This window comes from Bos mutus, chromosome 13, assembly GCF_027580195.1.
Source record: "Bos mutus isolate GX-2022 chromosome 13, NWIPB_WYAK_1.1, whole genome shotgun sequence".
NCBI classification, from domain to species: domain Eukaryota; kingdom Metazoa; phylum Chordata; class Mammalia; order Artiodactyla; family Bovidae; genus Bos; species Bos mutus.
This window is the reverse complement of record NC_091629.1, coordinates 24,859,002-24,873,743: the sequence shown is the minus strand read 5'-3', so window position 1 is coordinate 24,873,743 and position 14,742 is coordinate 24,859,002. Positions and strand designations below refer to the sequence as shown.

At 45.3% G+C, this 14,742-nt stretch overlaps 1 protein-coding gene across 13 annotated transcripts in view; it reads left to right on the top strand.

Annotated features, from left to right (window-relative positions):
- Positions 1-14,742, top strand: part of RALGAPA2 (Ral GTPase activating protein catalytic subunit alpha 2) — a 280,569-nt gene that overhangs the window by 193,324 nt on the left and 72,503 nt on the right. For all 13 annotated transcript variants that reach the window (XR_011466483.1, XR_011466481.1, XR_011466480.1 and 10 more), the window contains one exon: positions 8,977-9,104. Coding sequence is in view for 6 of the 13 variants with exons in the window: in XM_070381165.1 (XP_070237266.1) it covers positions 8,977-9,104 (128 nt within the window). In the remaining 7 variants the exon portion in view is untranslated. The remainder of the gene's footprint in view (positions 1-8,976; positions 9,105-14,742) is intronic.

Genomic DNA, 14,742 nt, shown 5'->3' with positions numbered 1-14,742 from the left:
CCAAAATCAATATTTTTGCTAAGAAATTGTCATGACGCAGCTGCTCAAAGTTAAGAACAATCCTTCTCTGAAGGACAAGGACGTGTACAACTTTCCACAATGACCACATCAGAGCATCTGTGGAGGACTTGTATCTTTCATCTGAACTTGGTGTGACTGTGTTCTGAGTACGCTATACTGGCCTCCGGGTAGCCATACTTCCCTAAGAATAATTTTAATCCTTTTTGTTTTTTTTAGGAGGGAAAAAGAAAAAAGAAAAAAAAAATCTCATCAGTACACAAAAGTCCTGCTCACTGGACAGAGTCATGCATATTCAAATTGTACTTTCATTCACTGGGCCTCATTAGTGGCCTGTGTAATAACGCGGGGCTGTTTGTAATACAAGCTCACAGACAGCGCTGCTTCCAAGGCCTTTGAAATTGAACATATTTCGCTTTTTCATCCATACACCTCCCTTAAATATACAAATTATGTGCCTGGCAGAACCCGCCTTGCCTTCATAATACAGCCTCTACAAAACAGTAGGTTGCAGGAGCGTAGCTGTGCTCACGGGAGGCAGGGATCTGAGAGGGTCTATTCCCTTCTTGAGCTTTTCATCCAACTTTAAAACATATAAATTTACTGAAAAATCAGTGTGCTTACCAACATATTGGGTTGGCCAAATAGTTCGCTCAGGTTTTCCCATACTGTGGACATCGCCTCTTTAGTCACGGAAAAGAAATACGCTATTGCCAGACTTGTGGTGGTGTTTTTTTTTTTCTAAGTTGGTGGTCAGGGAAGACGTACACCCAGGGCAGAATGTGAGATTTACAGGGTTTGTTAAAACACTCAATTTGTCCCGCAGGAGAGTGGTTCATAAAACCTCCTGCAGCAGGGGGATACCGTGCTACTTTGTTTCTTCAAGTGACTGGAAAAAACAGGGGAACTCAGAACACTGTGGGTGCTCATTTGCTTGTATGAATTTGTGAAGGTACATTTTAGCATTTTTGCTGTTTCTCTCCAGGGACCTTAGTGATTGGCTGGTGACTCTCTGACCAAAGGGTGGATGAGCCGAAGCAGCCTTGACCAGGAGTAGTTTAGGACAAGAGGAGGCTTTGAGGAAGGGTCCTTTTTGTCACCCCAAGCAGATTGTCCATTTTGTAAATGCAAACCACGTTGGTGTTCTCTAGGATCTCCTTACTTGGCCCTGGTAGATACGGGGTTGGGACGAAAATATGATGATTCCATCGTTTCTGAGAAGCACAGGCAGGGGTGGGTAACAGGATAGGAGCTGGGACCCCAAGGTTCCAGTCCTTGTGCTTCCGCCGCAAGGGTGTCCTGGGCAAGTCTCTCAACATCTTTGGACCTTAGCTTCCTCAGTTGTAACACTGAGGTTGGGGAGCATCCATCTTCCATGGATTCTAAGCACCCCTTTAAGAGGAGAGGCCCTTGTTGGAACCTCCTGTTCCTAGATGCCCATCCTTTCCCTAAGTTGCCCTGAGGCTGCTGTTGTAGTTTGTGGCTCTCCTGCAGGCTCAGCAGCTATTGTGTGTGTGTGTGTGTGTGTCTCCAGGAAGACAGCTAACCCAGGACCTTCACTGAGAGCAAGTTACGTACTCGGGATGCTGGTTAGGGTCCAGGCACCAGAAGCCACAGGAACATTTGCACATGTGGGATCCTGAGTAACCAGTGCTGGCACCCGTTTTTGGAAGGAAATATTTTCCTAGGGTGACTTTATTGTAAAGGGGATGTGTTTGACTACAACATGGTTGTGTAAATTTCTTCTTGTTTCAAATGTGCAGTTTGAATATTTCAAATATTTCTTAAACATTTCTCTCAACCCCAGCCAAATGTCCTTTTTGAGATTAAGTCATACATTTTCAAATAATTTGGGGACATTCTCAAGGAAGGTGAGTTGCTTATTTTTGAATATGTAAAGAATTATTTGTTTTGAAAAGATAATTAAAGACACTGAACAACTAGAATTCACTAAATATGTTATTAAATGGATAACTGCAATATGTTCTGGTTTGGTAATTTATTATTATTGTTGTTGGGAGGTTTTTAGGTGGAGGAATGACACTGGGAACTTTGTGAAAAGGCAGCTGTCATTTGCAGATGTTACATCAAAATCAGATTTCTTCTCTAGTTCATTGCCACTCCTAATTAGAGGAATTCCCTGGATAGAAGGATCTATATTATTCCTTTTGTCCAGTTTTGAAAGACTGTCTGAGTCACCCAAAAACTGCTGCCAAAGAATAATAATGAACATTTATTTATTTATAACATAAGCTTCAGTACAGATGGAAAAAAAAATCTATGGCCTATTATTAACTCCTAGCTCCTGTTTTATCTTTCACAACAATTTAGCTATTAAGAATTCCCTCTCAATTGATCTTCCCCAAAAGTTGCATTGTTTTCCATTTTTTCAGCTGGTCTTTGATATTTACATCTTCCCACCTTTGTCTTCTCCTCCTCCTTTGGCGAGAGTCAGCCTGTGTAAATGTGCGAGCAGCCACTGGAAGAGCCTGCTGTGTGTCAGAAAGTGGGCAGTTTTCATCCTCTGCCCCAGCTGACCTCAGCAGGAAGGGCCTTCCTCTCTGACCACTCAGCATGCACCCAAGTGCCTGCTGAAGCTCCTGCGTGTGGTTGCATGTGCCCTCAGCTAAATCTGGGCAAGGCAGGCCGGGACGCTAGGAGCATAGAGAACATCTCCATGATCAGGACACAGGCCCACTGCCCCCAGGACTAGACGTGCACTTTCTGTGCTGTACTTGAAGTTCATTAGTTGATTGTTCGTTGTGGTTGGATTTTTATTGTTTAGTTAGCTTCATGATTTTTTTTTTTTAATCACAGCTCCATCTCACTGATTACTGGATTCTTTTTAAGGTTAGGGCTGGGACCTTATGACAGATCCGTAGAACACTTCTCCCCCGCACCTCATCACAACATCAGCTGGGCTTTTGTATAGTAATGGGAAGCATCCAAAAGAGCCGCACATCTGAGACCTTATCCGCAAAATCCCTGGGGAAGCTCAGACACAATAGGGAAGTCGGAAACAGAGGCATCCGAGCAAGTTTTAGAGTCTGATGCCTTCATCTATGGCTTCAGCAAACCATAAACACAGCAGTCATCAACACTGGCTAACTACTAGCCAGACGAACATCAAGTCTTACACTAATCATCTATTTATTTCAGTTTCTTTTATCTGGCATATCATGTAAATCAATCTCAACAACAACAAAAAAATCACAAGGCATCCTAAAAGGCAAAAAAAACCCACCAAAAAACCCGCAGTTTGAAGAGACAGAGCAAGCATCAAAAGCAGATTCAGATATGGCAAAGATTTTGAAATGATCAGATCAGGAATTTAAAAGAATATGCTAAAGGCTCTAAAGATGGACAACATGCAAGAAGAGATGAGTAATGGAAGCGGAGAGATGCAAACTCCAGGAAAGAATTAAAAGGAAATGCTAGAAATCAAAAGCACGGTTGCAGAAATGAAGAATGTCTTTAATGGCTTTATCAGTAAATGGAATGAGTGAAGAAAGGAATGGAGAGCTTGAAAATATGTTAGTAGAAATATCAAAACTGAAATGCCAAGGGGGAAAAGGATTACAAAAACTGAACAGGGTTCAAGATCTGCAGGATAATTAAAAAGAGTGTGTGCATGCCTAGTTGCTCAGTCGTGTCCAACTCTGCGACTCCATGGACTGTAGCCCACCAGGCTCCTCTGTCCATGGAATTTTCTAGGCAAGAATACTGGAGTGAGTTGCCATTTCCTATTCCAGGGGATCTTCCCAATCTAGGGATCAATCCCGCATCTCTTGTGTCTCCTGCATTAGCAGGCAGATTCTTTACCACTGAGCCACCTGGAAAGCCCCAGTTACAAAGGGTAATATACACCTAGTGTGGGAATACCAGAAGAGAAAGAGAAAGGACAGAAGAAATATTTGAAATGATAACATAAATACATTTTTATATTACATGTATTTTAGTGGCTTAGTTAGTAAAGACTCTGTCTGCAATGCAGAAGTCCTGGGTTTGATCCCTGGGTTGGGAAGATCCCCTGGAGAAGGGAATGGCAACCCACTCCAGTATTCTTGCTTAGAGAATTCCATGGGACAGAGAAGCCTGGTGGGCTACAGTCCTGGGGATCACAGAGAATCGAACACGACTGAGTGACTTTCCCTTCACTTACAATATGTGAAAAATTTCCAAATTGAAGACAGATACCAAACCACAGATCCAGGAAGCACAGATAGCACCAAGGAGAATAAGTACAAAAGCATCTACACCCAGATGTGTCACATTCAGACTACACGTTGTAGACAGAATGTTTGTGTCCCTCACACCCCAGAATTCATGTTTTGAAATCTAACCACTAGTGTAATGGTATTTAGGGGTAGGGGTAAAGGTGATTAGGTCATAAGAGTGGGGCCCTTGGGAGTGGTATTGGTGGCCTTTTGGAAGAGGACCCGAGAGCTTCCTTACCACTTCTTGCATGTGAGGACACAGAGACAAGACAGCCATCCATTTATTAGCCATCCGATTCAGACTTTCCAGCCTCCAGAATTGTGAGAGTTTATAGGCCACCCAGTCTATGGTTGGAGAAGGAAATGGCAACCCACTCCAGTGTTCTTGCCTGGAGAATCCCTGTCTATGGGGTCACACAGAATCGGACACGACTAAAGCGACTTAGCAGCAGCAGTCTATGGTACTTTGTTAAAGCAGCCCAAACAGACAAAAATTAAAAATAACAGGAAGATCTTAAAAGAAGCCAGAGGACAAAAATAAGTCTAAAGGCTCCAGCCTAGGAATTACATTGAACTTCTAGCCAGAAATCATGCAAGTTAGAAGCAAGTGGAGTAAAATATTTCAAGTGTTGAAAGAAAAAAAAACACCCACCAACATAGAATTCTGTATTCTTCAGAAATGAAAGAAGAAATACTTTCTCAGACAAATAGATCAGATCAGTCGCTCAGTTGTGTCCGACTCTTTGTGACCCCATGAATCGCAGCACGCCAGGCCTCCCTGTCCATCACCAACTCCCGGAGTTCACTCAAACTCACGTCCATCGAGTCGGTGATGCCATCCAGCCATTTAATCCTCTGTCGTCCCTTTCTCCTCCTGCCCCCAATCCCTCCCAGCATCAGAGTCTTTTCCAATGAGTCAACTCTGCATGAGGTGGCCAAAGTACTGGAGTTTCAGCTTTAGCATCATTCCTTCCAAAGAAATCCCAGGGCTGATCTCCTTCACAATGGACTGGTTGGATCTCCTTGCAGTCCAAGGGACTCTCAAGAGTCTTCTCCAACACCACAGTTCAAAAGCATCAATTCTTCGGCGCTCAGCCTTCTTCACAGTCCAACTCTCACATCCATACATGACCACAGGAAAAATCATAGCCTTGACTAGACGAACCTTTGTTGGCAAAGTAATGTCTCTGCTTTTGAATATGCTATCTAAGTTGGTCATAACTTTCCTTCCAAGGAGTAAGCGTCTTTTAATTTCATGGCTGCAGTCACCATCTGTAGTGATTTTGGAGCCCAGAAAAATAAAGTCTGCCACTGTTTCCACTGTTTCCCCATCTATTTCCCATGAAGTGATGGGACCGGATGCCATGATCTTCGTTTTCTGAATGTTGAGCTTTAAGCCAACTTTTTCACTCTCCACTTTCACTTTCATCAAGAGGCTTTTTAGTTCCTCTTCACTTTCTGCCATAAGGGTGGTGTCATCTGCATATCTGAGGTTATTGATATTTCTCCCGGCAATCTTGATTCCAGCTTGTGTTTCTTCCAGTCCAGCGTTTCTCATGATGTACTCTGCATAAACGTTAAGTAAGCAAGGTGACAATATACAGCCTTGACGTACTCCTTTTCCTATTTGGAACCAGTCTGTTGTTCCATGTCCAGTTCTAACTGTTGCTTCCTGACCTGCATACAGATTTCTCAAGAGGCAGATCAGGTGGTCTGGTATTCCCATCTCTTTCAGAATTTTCCAGTTTATTGTGATCCACACAGTCAAAGGCTTTGGCATAGTCAATAAAGCAGAAATAGATGCTTTTCTGGAACTCTCTTGCTTTTTCCATGACCCAGCGGATGTTGGCAATTTGATCTCTGGTTCCTCTGCCTTTTCTAAAACTAGCTTGAACATCAGGAAGTTCACCATTCACATATTGCTGAAGCCTGGCTTGGAGAATTTTGAGCATTACTTTACTAGCGTGTGAGATGAGTGCAATCGTGCAGTAGTTTGAGCATTCTTTGGCATAGAAGTCAGGCAATTTGTAACCAGTAGACCTGCCTTATAAGAAATGTTGCAATAAATTCATCAAAAAAGAAGGAAAATTATATGGATCAGAAACACAGATCTAGTTTAGAAAGAAAGAGCTTTAGAGAGGAACAAATGAAATCTTTTATTTTTTATATTTATTGATTGATTGCACTGGGTCTTAGTTGCTGCAAACGGGCTTTGTCTAGTTGCAGTGAGTGAGGCATATCCTCTAATAATGGTATTTGGACTTCTGATTGCAGTGGTTTCTCTTGTTGTGGAGCACGGGCTCTAGAGCTCTTTCTCAGTAGTTGTGGCAAACCGGTTTAGTAAGGGAAGCCCTTGCTCATGTGCAGAAGTCCCCGAGAGGGCCCGGCCTGTCTGTGCACCAGCATCCCTGGAGCCTACAGTCCTATGAATAACCACAGAGGTCCCTGCTTTCCCTTTTGACCTCTCATTTTGGCCCTTGGTTATTTCCAGTCTGGCACTTGATCCTCTCATTGTTCATGATAACTTTTCTTGATAGTTTTAATTGGGGGATGGGTATTCATGAAATGCCCTCAAATACGTCCGTTCTCCTGTTTGTGGGCAGGATTCAGGGTGAAGCCAGTGGTGTTCATAGTGGTAAGTCTCCAGGGACGGTCCTGTCCATCAGTGCCGAGGCAGTTCTGACCTCAGGGTAACGAGCCAGCTTCTCGGGGGGAATGTCACGGAAAACCAACTCTCACTGGTCCCCGATCCCTGATGTCTCCCCACATGCCCTTTCCACCATGCATAGAGGCTTTCCGCTCCTGTCTTTTCTTCCTGATGTCTTGCTGCTGCTGCTGCTAAGTTGCTTCAGTCATGTCCGACTCTGTGTGACCCTAGACACGGCAGCCCACCAGGCTCCCCCGTCCCTGGGATTCTCCAGGCAAGAACACTGGAGTGGGTTGCCATTTCCTTCTCCAATGCATGAAAGTGAAAAGTGAAAGTGAAGTCTCTCAGTCGTGTCCGACTCTTCATAACCCCATGGACTGCAGCCTACCAGGCTCCTCCATCCATGGGATTTTCCAGGCAAGAGTACTGGAGTGGGTTGCCATTACCTTCTCCATCCTGACATCTTACTCTAACATTATTTTGTAACTTGACAAAGTTCCTTTCACAGAGACTGTGATCATGGTTGCCATTACTCTTCACAGGCGCCCCCTTTACCCCCATCTTTTTGCAATGCTCTATCCCTGCCCCCACCCCAAGTATACAAACATGCATCCTACCCTGTCTGACTTGGGCATTTAGGTTCCTGATCACTTCATTTGCAAAGATCATCTCCAAGTTAGGTCAGCTCCAACCAGACTGAAGCTTCCTCACTGTTGCTGAAACACACTGATTCCGCCCCCCACCCAGGGCATCGTGTGTGCTGCTGCTCTGCCTGGAATGCTCTCGTATCAGCCGTCCTCATACACTGGAAGTCAGCCCGCCCTCCCTCGTCCCCCTGGTCGTGTGACCTCTAACTGAAGGACTCTCCCCTAGAGAGTCCTATTGCTCTTCCCTGCCTTCTGCTTCACCTTAGCACTTTACTACCTGTGTGTGCGTGCTAAGTTGCTTCAGTCATGTGTGACTCTTTGCAACCCCATGGACAGTAGCCCTCCAGGCTCCTCTGTCCATGGGATTCTGCAGGCAAGAATATTGGAGTGGGTTGCCATACCCTCCAGGGGATCTTCCTGACCCAGGAATCGAACTCGTGTCTCTTACATCTCCTGCATTGGCAGGTGGGTTCTTTTCCACTAGTGCCACCTGGGAAGCCCACTTTAATGCTTAACATGTTACATATTTGATGTCTTTATACTGTTCTTTTCTCCAAAACCTCCAATAAGTTCTAAGCTCAATGAAATCGGGAATTTTTTTCTTTATATTCACTGCTGTGTCCCAAGTCAATAGGACAGTATCTGTCAGATAATAAATATTTTTTGAACAAATAAGTAAGTAAGTGATAAGAATAAATACAGGAGTTATAAGGAAGACCCTATTCTTGACTTCATGGAGCTGACAGTCTCCATAGTAGTGAATTGAGTTGATGAAATTCAAATACGGGAAAAAAAAAAGTGAAAGAGAGAAAAAGAAATCCAAAAAAAGACAGGCACCCAAACCCTGGGTGGCACAGGTGCGAAGGAAAGCCAAGTCTCTGTTAAAGAATTAGAAGGAAATGTGAATGATGTGATGTCTCTGAAATAGAGGGAAGAAGGTTCAAGAAGGAGGACCTTGTGGTTGTTAGCCGAGACAGTGTCATCTCCTTTAAGAGTCAACACACATCGGGATCCATGTGAAAATATTGCTAATTCTAAAATCAGTTTCAGAAGGTTGCCAGCCTGGGGGTGTACCCTGAGGCCCGGCTGTGTGCTCTGGAGTGTATCCACACGGTGGAAACGCTCAGAAAGAGTAATATTGCTTCCATAAATGACAGCTCAAGAAAGAAAAGAAGAACATGGTCACAATCTGTCATGAGAAGTTTAGCTGATAAGTTTGCAGGAGAGGAGCATCGTGGCACAACCCGGCTTGGCTTGATTCGAAAGCCCTGGACCTGGGTCCCCTACATCCAGCGCCCAGTCTGTGGGTGGCAGTGTGCGTGGTCCTGACAGATTTGAGGTGTATCAAGCAGCTGTTCTCATGTCTTTGGTTCACCTTTTACTGTTTGTTTGTTTGTTTTTAACATACTAAGTGTTCTTCTGGTTTTGTTCTGTTTTGCATTGACAGGTTCCATTTTTTGGGCCTCTGTTTGATGGAGCAATCGTGAGTGGGAAGCTACTGCCAAGCCTTATCTGTGCCACCTGCATCAACGCCAGCCGGGCCGTCAAGTGCCTCATCCCCCTCTACCAGAGCTTGTATCTTTTTTAAGTTAAGTGTGTAACGTGTTAACCTGCCCAGCATCCAACTTCAGGCAAAGAGGTAAGTCTTAACAGCTGGGCACAAGAGGGGAGAAAGGATGTTTTTCAGTCTGGGTTGAAGTAAAACATCATACTTTTATATAATATAATTTTGTGCCACATCTAACTTAGGAAGAGTTGATTTTCATCATCAAGCCCCATACGTCTGTGCTAAGAACAGCACCCGTGATGAGATGCTCATTCTCCTGGGGTGTTTCTCCCCAGGTTCATTCTCCTCCCCCCTCCTCCTTGTCTCTGTTTGCTGCAGTCTGTTGCATGTAAGTTGGGGTGCTGAAAAGATGCAGTGGCGTCAGTCCAAGCACCTGCCAGAAGCAACCACGAAGGAAATGATGCTGATAAATCAGAGAACGTGACAGGTGCCACTGGAGAAGCACAAATGGTGTCCCAGGAGGTCAGGGGAAGGGGACATTGTGTCTGGTTGGGAGGATAGGAAGGGCACCCTCAACAGAGTTGTGCTTGAACTCGCCAGTGACAGTGGCTAGAAATCCTTTAGTCATTTCCCCAAATCCTGAATACCTCCTTCTCTCATTTCTGATCTTCTTTCTAAAGGCAGAAGAAATTTCACTAGTGTGATTCTTTTTTTTTTTCTCCAACATTCGTTGGCCTGCTGTAATCTTCAAATTTAAATCTTAAATCTTTTGGAGCCAAGAACCATGAAAAGCAGCCATTTGATCAGGTTGGTGTTGGAGGTACCGCATATTTAAAGCTTCATTTTACCCTGATGATAAGAAAATTAAGGCGACTTCATAAAATTGCTTCGAAACACATCTGACCTAACACAACTCAGGATCTCTCTGTTTCTAATTAGTATTGATAATGATTATAAGCATATTGTGTTTGACCTCTGTCTCTCTGCTTCTCCCAACCTTGCCATCAGTGACACGCTGCTGGAGGGTGGGGGCGAGGGGTGGGTGAGAAATACCACATGTGAATAGATACAGTTCATGAAAAATACCTTTCATTAAAATCCTGGTCACTTCATTGACTGATATTCTGTCTTTAGATTAAGAAAAAAATACATATGCCATGTGGCAACTCAGAATTATCATAGAAATTAGTAGTAGAAAAGAGCTATTAGATCCCATCTGGTCCCTCCCCGGGGGGCTGGGGGGCATTATCCCCCTTGGCCTGCCCCCTCCCGATTTGTCCGGCCCGGGGTGGTGTTTCAGAGCAGGCGTTCTGTAACAGGGACCTCCACTGCACTCTGGACTTAATCTCATGGCTGGTGCCGATTCAGCCTTCTGCGGTGGAGTTTTTATTTCACAGGCTGTTAGAGAAAGGTTCTTGGCAGAAATGAGAAGGATCTTTTTAGCAATTGGCTGGTCGGGTTTGCATGATGAGCTGGACACTCATCAGTCAAGGATGTTGGGCCAAGGCAAGAAAAAGTCATTTGCAAACAGGAAGATTCCGTTTGCTAGAGGTCCATTGTGATTTTTGTCACGTCACCTTCTCCACTTATGGAGCTGCTCATTACAAAAGCCACACTTTGTTGTGTTGTTGGACACTGCTTTCTCCAGTCGGAGTTAATGCAGCTTCAGAATAATCAGGTTTAAGGGGAAACACTATTTTTAAAAGTTCAAAGGATAGGATTCAGCATCATTTTAAAAATTCTTCAAGCAGCCACACTGAACTGAAGTGGATGTGGGCTTAGGGCCACTGATGCTCACATGAGTGAGGAAGTGCTCTTTCCCCAAATTGCTCATAAAATAGGTAGGTGTACATCTCAGAGGATGGCTTAGTATGGAAGTTAGCAAAGAGAAAGTAATAAACTTATTATGTTGATCATTATAAAATGTTAAACATTTTTCTTTTGCCTTACACCTGGAGAAGATTTAATTAGTGCAATTCAAATAAATTATTTAAAACATTATCAGTAATCTTTATAGAGATACAATCAACAGGGAAAGCTTTGCAATCACTTAACTACTCTATTCTCTAATTTCTGCCTGCAAAAAAGCTAGTATTCAGGTAAAAAACCAAAGGTATAAGAAGAAGAAAAGTTAAGAAAAGTGGGGGTGTTTGTATTTTTGTTCTTTAAAAAATGACTAATTTTTAGATTTTTTAAATATTTATAGATATCTACCTAGGCTATTAATAATGAACTGCTCCTTTAACACTATGTTAAAGCATCCTGGCGCTCTCATTCACATGCTTTAACAAAAATCTAACCTAGTTGCTGTCGCCGCTAGTCTGGAATCCACTGCTTCACTGACATAAGCCTTAGGTTTGAAGTTTAAAAAACACCAAATAACCAAACACATCCTAATCGTGGGTGTCTCCTTGCATGGGTGTCTCCAGTCAGTCCCTGTGGGCTCAGAATCTGCCCAGCCCAGAGCTGGGGTTTGGGGTCCAGGGGGGAGCAGGCAGGTGTAGCCCTTGCCCCATGCTGCCTGGAGGAGACAGGCAAACTAACCAAGTTCGAAGGCAGCCAGGGAGTGGGGCTGAGATGCCAAGGAGAGAGCCGTAGGCTGAGCTGGAGGGTTGTGAGGGGCACTGTCCCCAGGTGGCAGGACCGGGTCCTAGGACAGAGGACACCGGAGCAAACGGAGGGACTCACAGTGTTCTTGAGTGGTCATCTAGGGCTCTTTAGGACTGTATGCATGGTCAAGTCCAGCGGGGTCCTGGTGACAGACACAGGAGCGAGCTTCCAGCAGAGATGGTCTTCTGAGTAGGACCAAGGAGCTGAGGGGATCCTAACTCTCTCACTTCATGGCCACCTTGGAGATTCAGATCCTAGTACAGCATCAGGGTCGCCCGATGCCAGGGCAAGAGGTAGGGGGGAGTTTGTAGGGTCCACCATCCCAGCCCCTCAAACCCTTCCAAGGGCTGAGAAGGTCCTTAGTGCCTTGGATATCTCTGAAACCTGGGCTTACTATGTAACCCAGGTCCCAGTGCAGAATGAAAATGTGGGCCCCTTACTTAAAAAGCAGAGACAGTGCCTTCAAAGAGGCTAAAATATAAAGCATTTTCCATTCTCTGGCAGTTTTTCTCTAACTTGTCATGGTGTTTTTTAATTTGCTATTTAACATCATTTTAGGTAAAGGAATATTAAAAATTTAGATGATTAGCATTACTTTTTCATTCTTTATATTGTGTAATATCAGTTTAGTATGCAAAACATAAAAGCATCTAACTCAGGTATGGAACCACTGGAATTACCCAGTTCATATTTCATAACTTGTACGTAGATGCCAGGACTGGAAACACTGCGCAAAAGAAACTTATCTGGTTTTATTTCACTCTCCCTATGTACTAAACTTAACTTCAGTTTACAGACGAGTCGGGACTGACTAGAAAAGGAACCATGGGCACCATTTTCCCCTTTCCCTCTGTGTCATCATTTTTAGAGGAAATTGTTGCCTAACACAAGGAAGTAACACAACTCAGGACACATAGGGTTCCTTGGTGGTTTGTGTTTGTTAGGACACCATAGGCTTGTTTCTCTCAGAGTGAGTTCTGGTTCAGATGGGGAGCCTGTTTTCCCCAGGGAGTCAGCCCCCACCCCAGCTAGTGACCAGTGCTCAACTCAAATATGTCCACTGGGATTCAGTTCTGGGTGATATTTAACCAGAAGTAGAAATATGGGCAGTTCTGTATCAATTTTGTTCAGTAATATCCGAGAAAAAGGGATTCCCTGGTAGCTTAGCTAGTAAAGAATCCACCTGCAATGCAGGAGACCCCGATTCGATTCTTGGATCAGGAAGATTCCCTGGAGAAGGGATAGGCTACCCACTCCAGTACTCTTGGGCTTCCCTGATGGCTCAGACAGTAAAGAATCCATCTGCAATGCAGAAAACCTGGGTTTGTTCCCTGGGTTGGGAAGATTCCCTGAAGGAGGGCATGTCAACCCACTCCAGTGTTCTTGCCTGGAAAAAGAGAGGAGCCTGGAGGGCTGCGGTCCCTCAGGTCATAAAGAGTCTGACACAACTGAGTGACTAAGCACAGCACAGCATTCAAAAAGACATAACAGTTGTTACTAAACTGAGGACTGGGAGCATTGTTGGAATGAATGTGCCTTTTGGAGATCTTTTCTGAGCAATAAACCCAGCTTAGACTCAACATTAGAGGAGTTCCTGTCTGGGGTACCCTGTTATACGCTGAGCAATCAAACAGTCGCAACTGTGTTGAAGGCTCATAGGAGACTGAAAAATAGCACTGTCTTCCAGGATTCCCCCAAAGAATGTGAATTCGGCAGGGATGTGTTTGGCAAAGCACCTTCAGTGATGTCTCATCCTGGCCCCCCCGCCTCCCGGGTTTCTGGTCACTTCCTCCGTGGGCCTTTGTCCTGCAGCCACTGTCCTGCTGAGAGATGTGGGCCAGCTCACCAGTCTTCTGCTTTTCCCATCCTTTGTGGGCCATCAGGGGGCCCAGATCTGTGCCTGGAGGGCTGTGTACAGGACCTGCCACGTGTCTTATTTACAGGTTCTGGGCCAGCTCGAGGTTCCCAAACCAGACTGCAGTTAACTCAGGTTTCTGGAAGCATCAGGCCAGGGCGTCTCTGCTCCTGCTCAGAGAACTCATGTTAGGAGAGGCTGCACACAGCAGGCAGTGAGCCTGCTAGGAGGGGGTCTCCCTGAACCACACAGACTGTGGCCTCTTAAAGTACACATCCCCCTCTGGGAGCATGGTCTCAGTGGCATCCCCCGCTCTCCCCCATGGCTCTGTCAGTGTTGATGGGGACACCTATCACGTTGGCCCTCCTTCACCAGTGAAGTTTAGCATCATTTTCCATCAGCAGGGAGACTTGATGATTTCAGAGCCTCTCTTTTCAGACTGCTAACTTCTTCCTATCATTGCTCAGTCGTGTTCTCAATTTACGCACTTTCAGAAATGGCCCCCCTTCCTAAAGCTGTAACCATTCTGTTTCCTTCCCTCACCCTCGGGACCTCTGTTCTCTCCCTCAGAAGACCTTTACCTCCCTCCATTTGTCTTCACACACTTGAGAGTAGCGTAGGAAGAGGAGGCAGACGGTGCCAGGTGGTGCGGGGCCAGTGACACATTTGTCAACATGGTCTGGGTTCTGCCATGCGCCAGGCACTGTCCTAGCTGCTGAGAACAGGAATACGAACAAATATTCCAAGTGAGGGCACAGCATCTGCTTTGGACTGCGCTCCGAGAGAATGCATCGCTTTTGAGGCCCACAGATGCTTCCGTCCAGCAGAGTGCAGGACAGACGGACACACACACACGCATTCACTTGCACGCACATGCATGCACACACACGTCTGGAAGGACAGAGGTGATAAAGGCATTGCAGGGGTAACAGGAGGGGCTCTGAAAAGACCTGAGGGTCTGGTCTGCGGCAGGGGAAGACGGGGCGCCTCCCGCAGGCAGGTGGCCTGCTAGATGTGAGGGGTGTGGAGGGTGACGGGAAGAGGATCAAGGCCAGACTGCTTGGAGCATCCCCTTGAAGAGTAGATTTGGGAGGAATGGGGGACTGAGAGAAATGGGCGGAGGAAATGGAGAGAGCAGTTTCCCAGGAGAGCAAGGAGGAGGGGAATGAAGGGTCACCTCGGCAGGCGGGCAAGCAGAATCCATATCCCTGAGGGGTTCAGCCTCAGCACCAAGGCCCCAG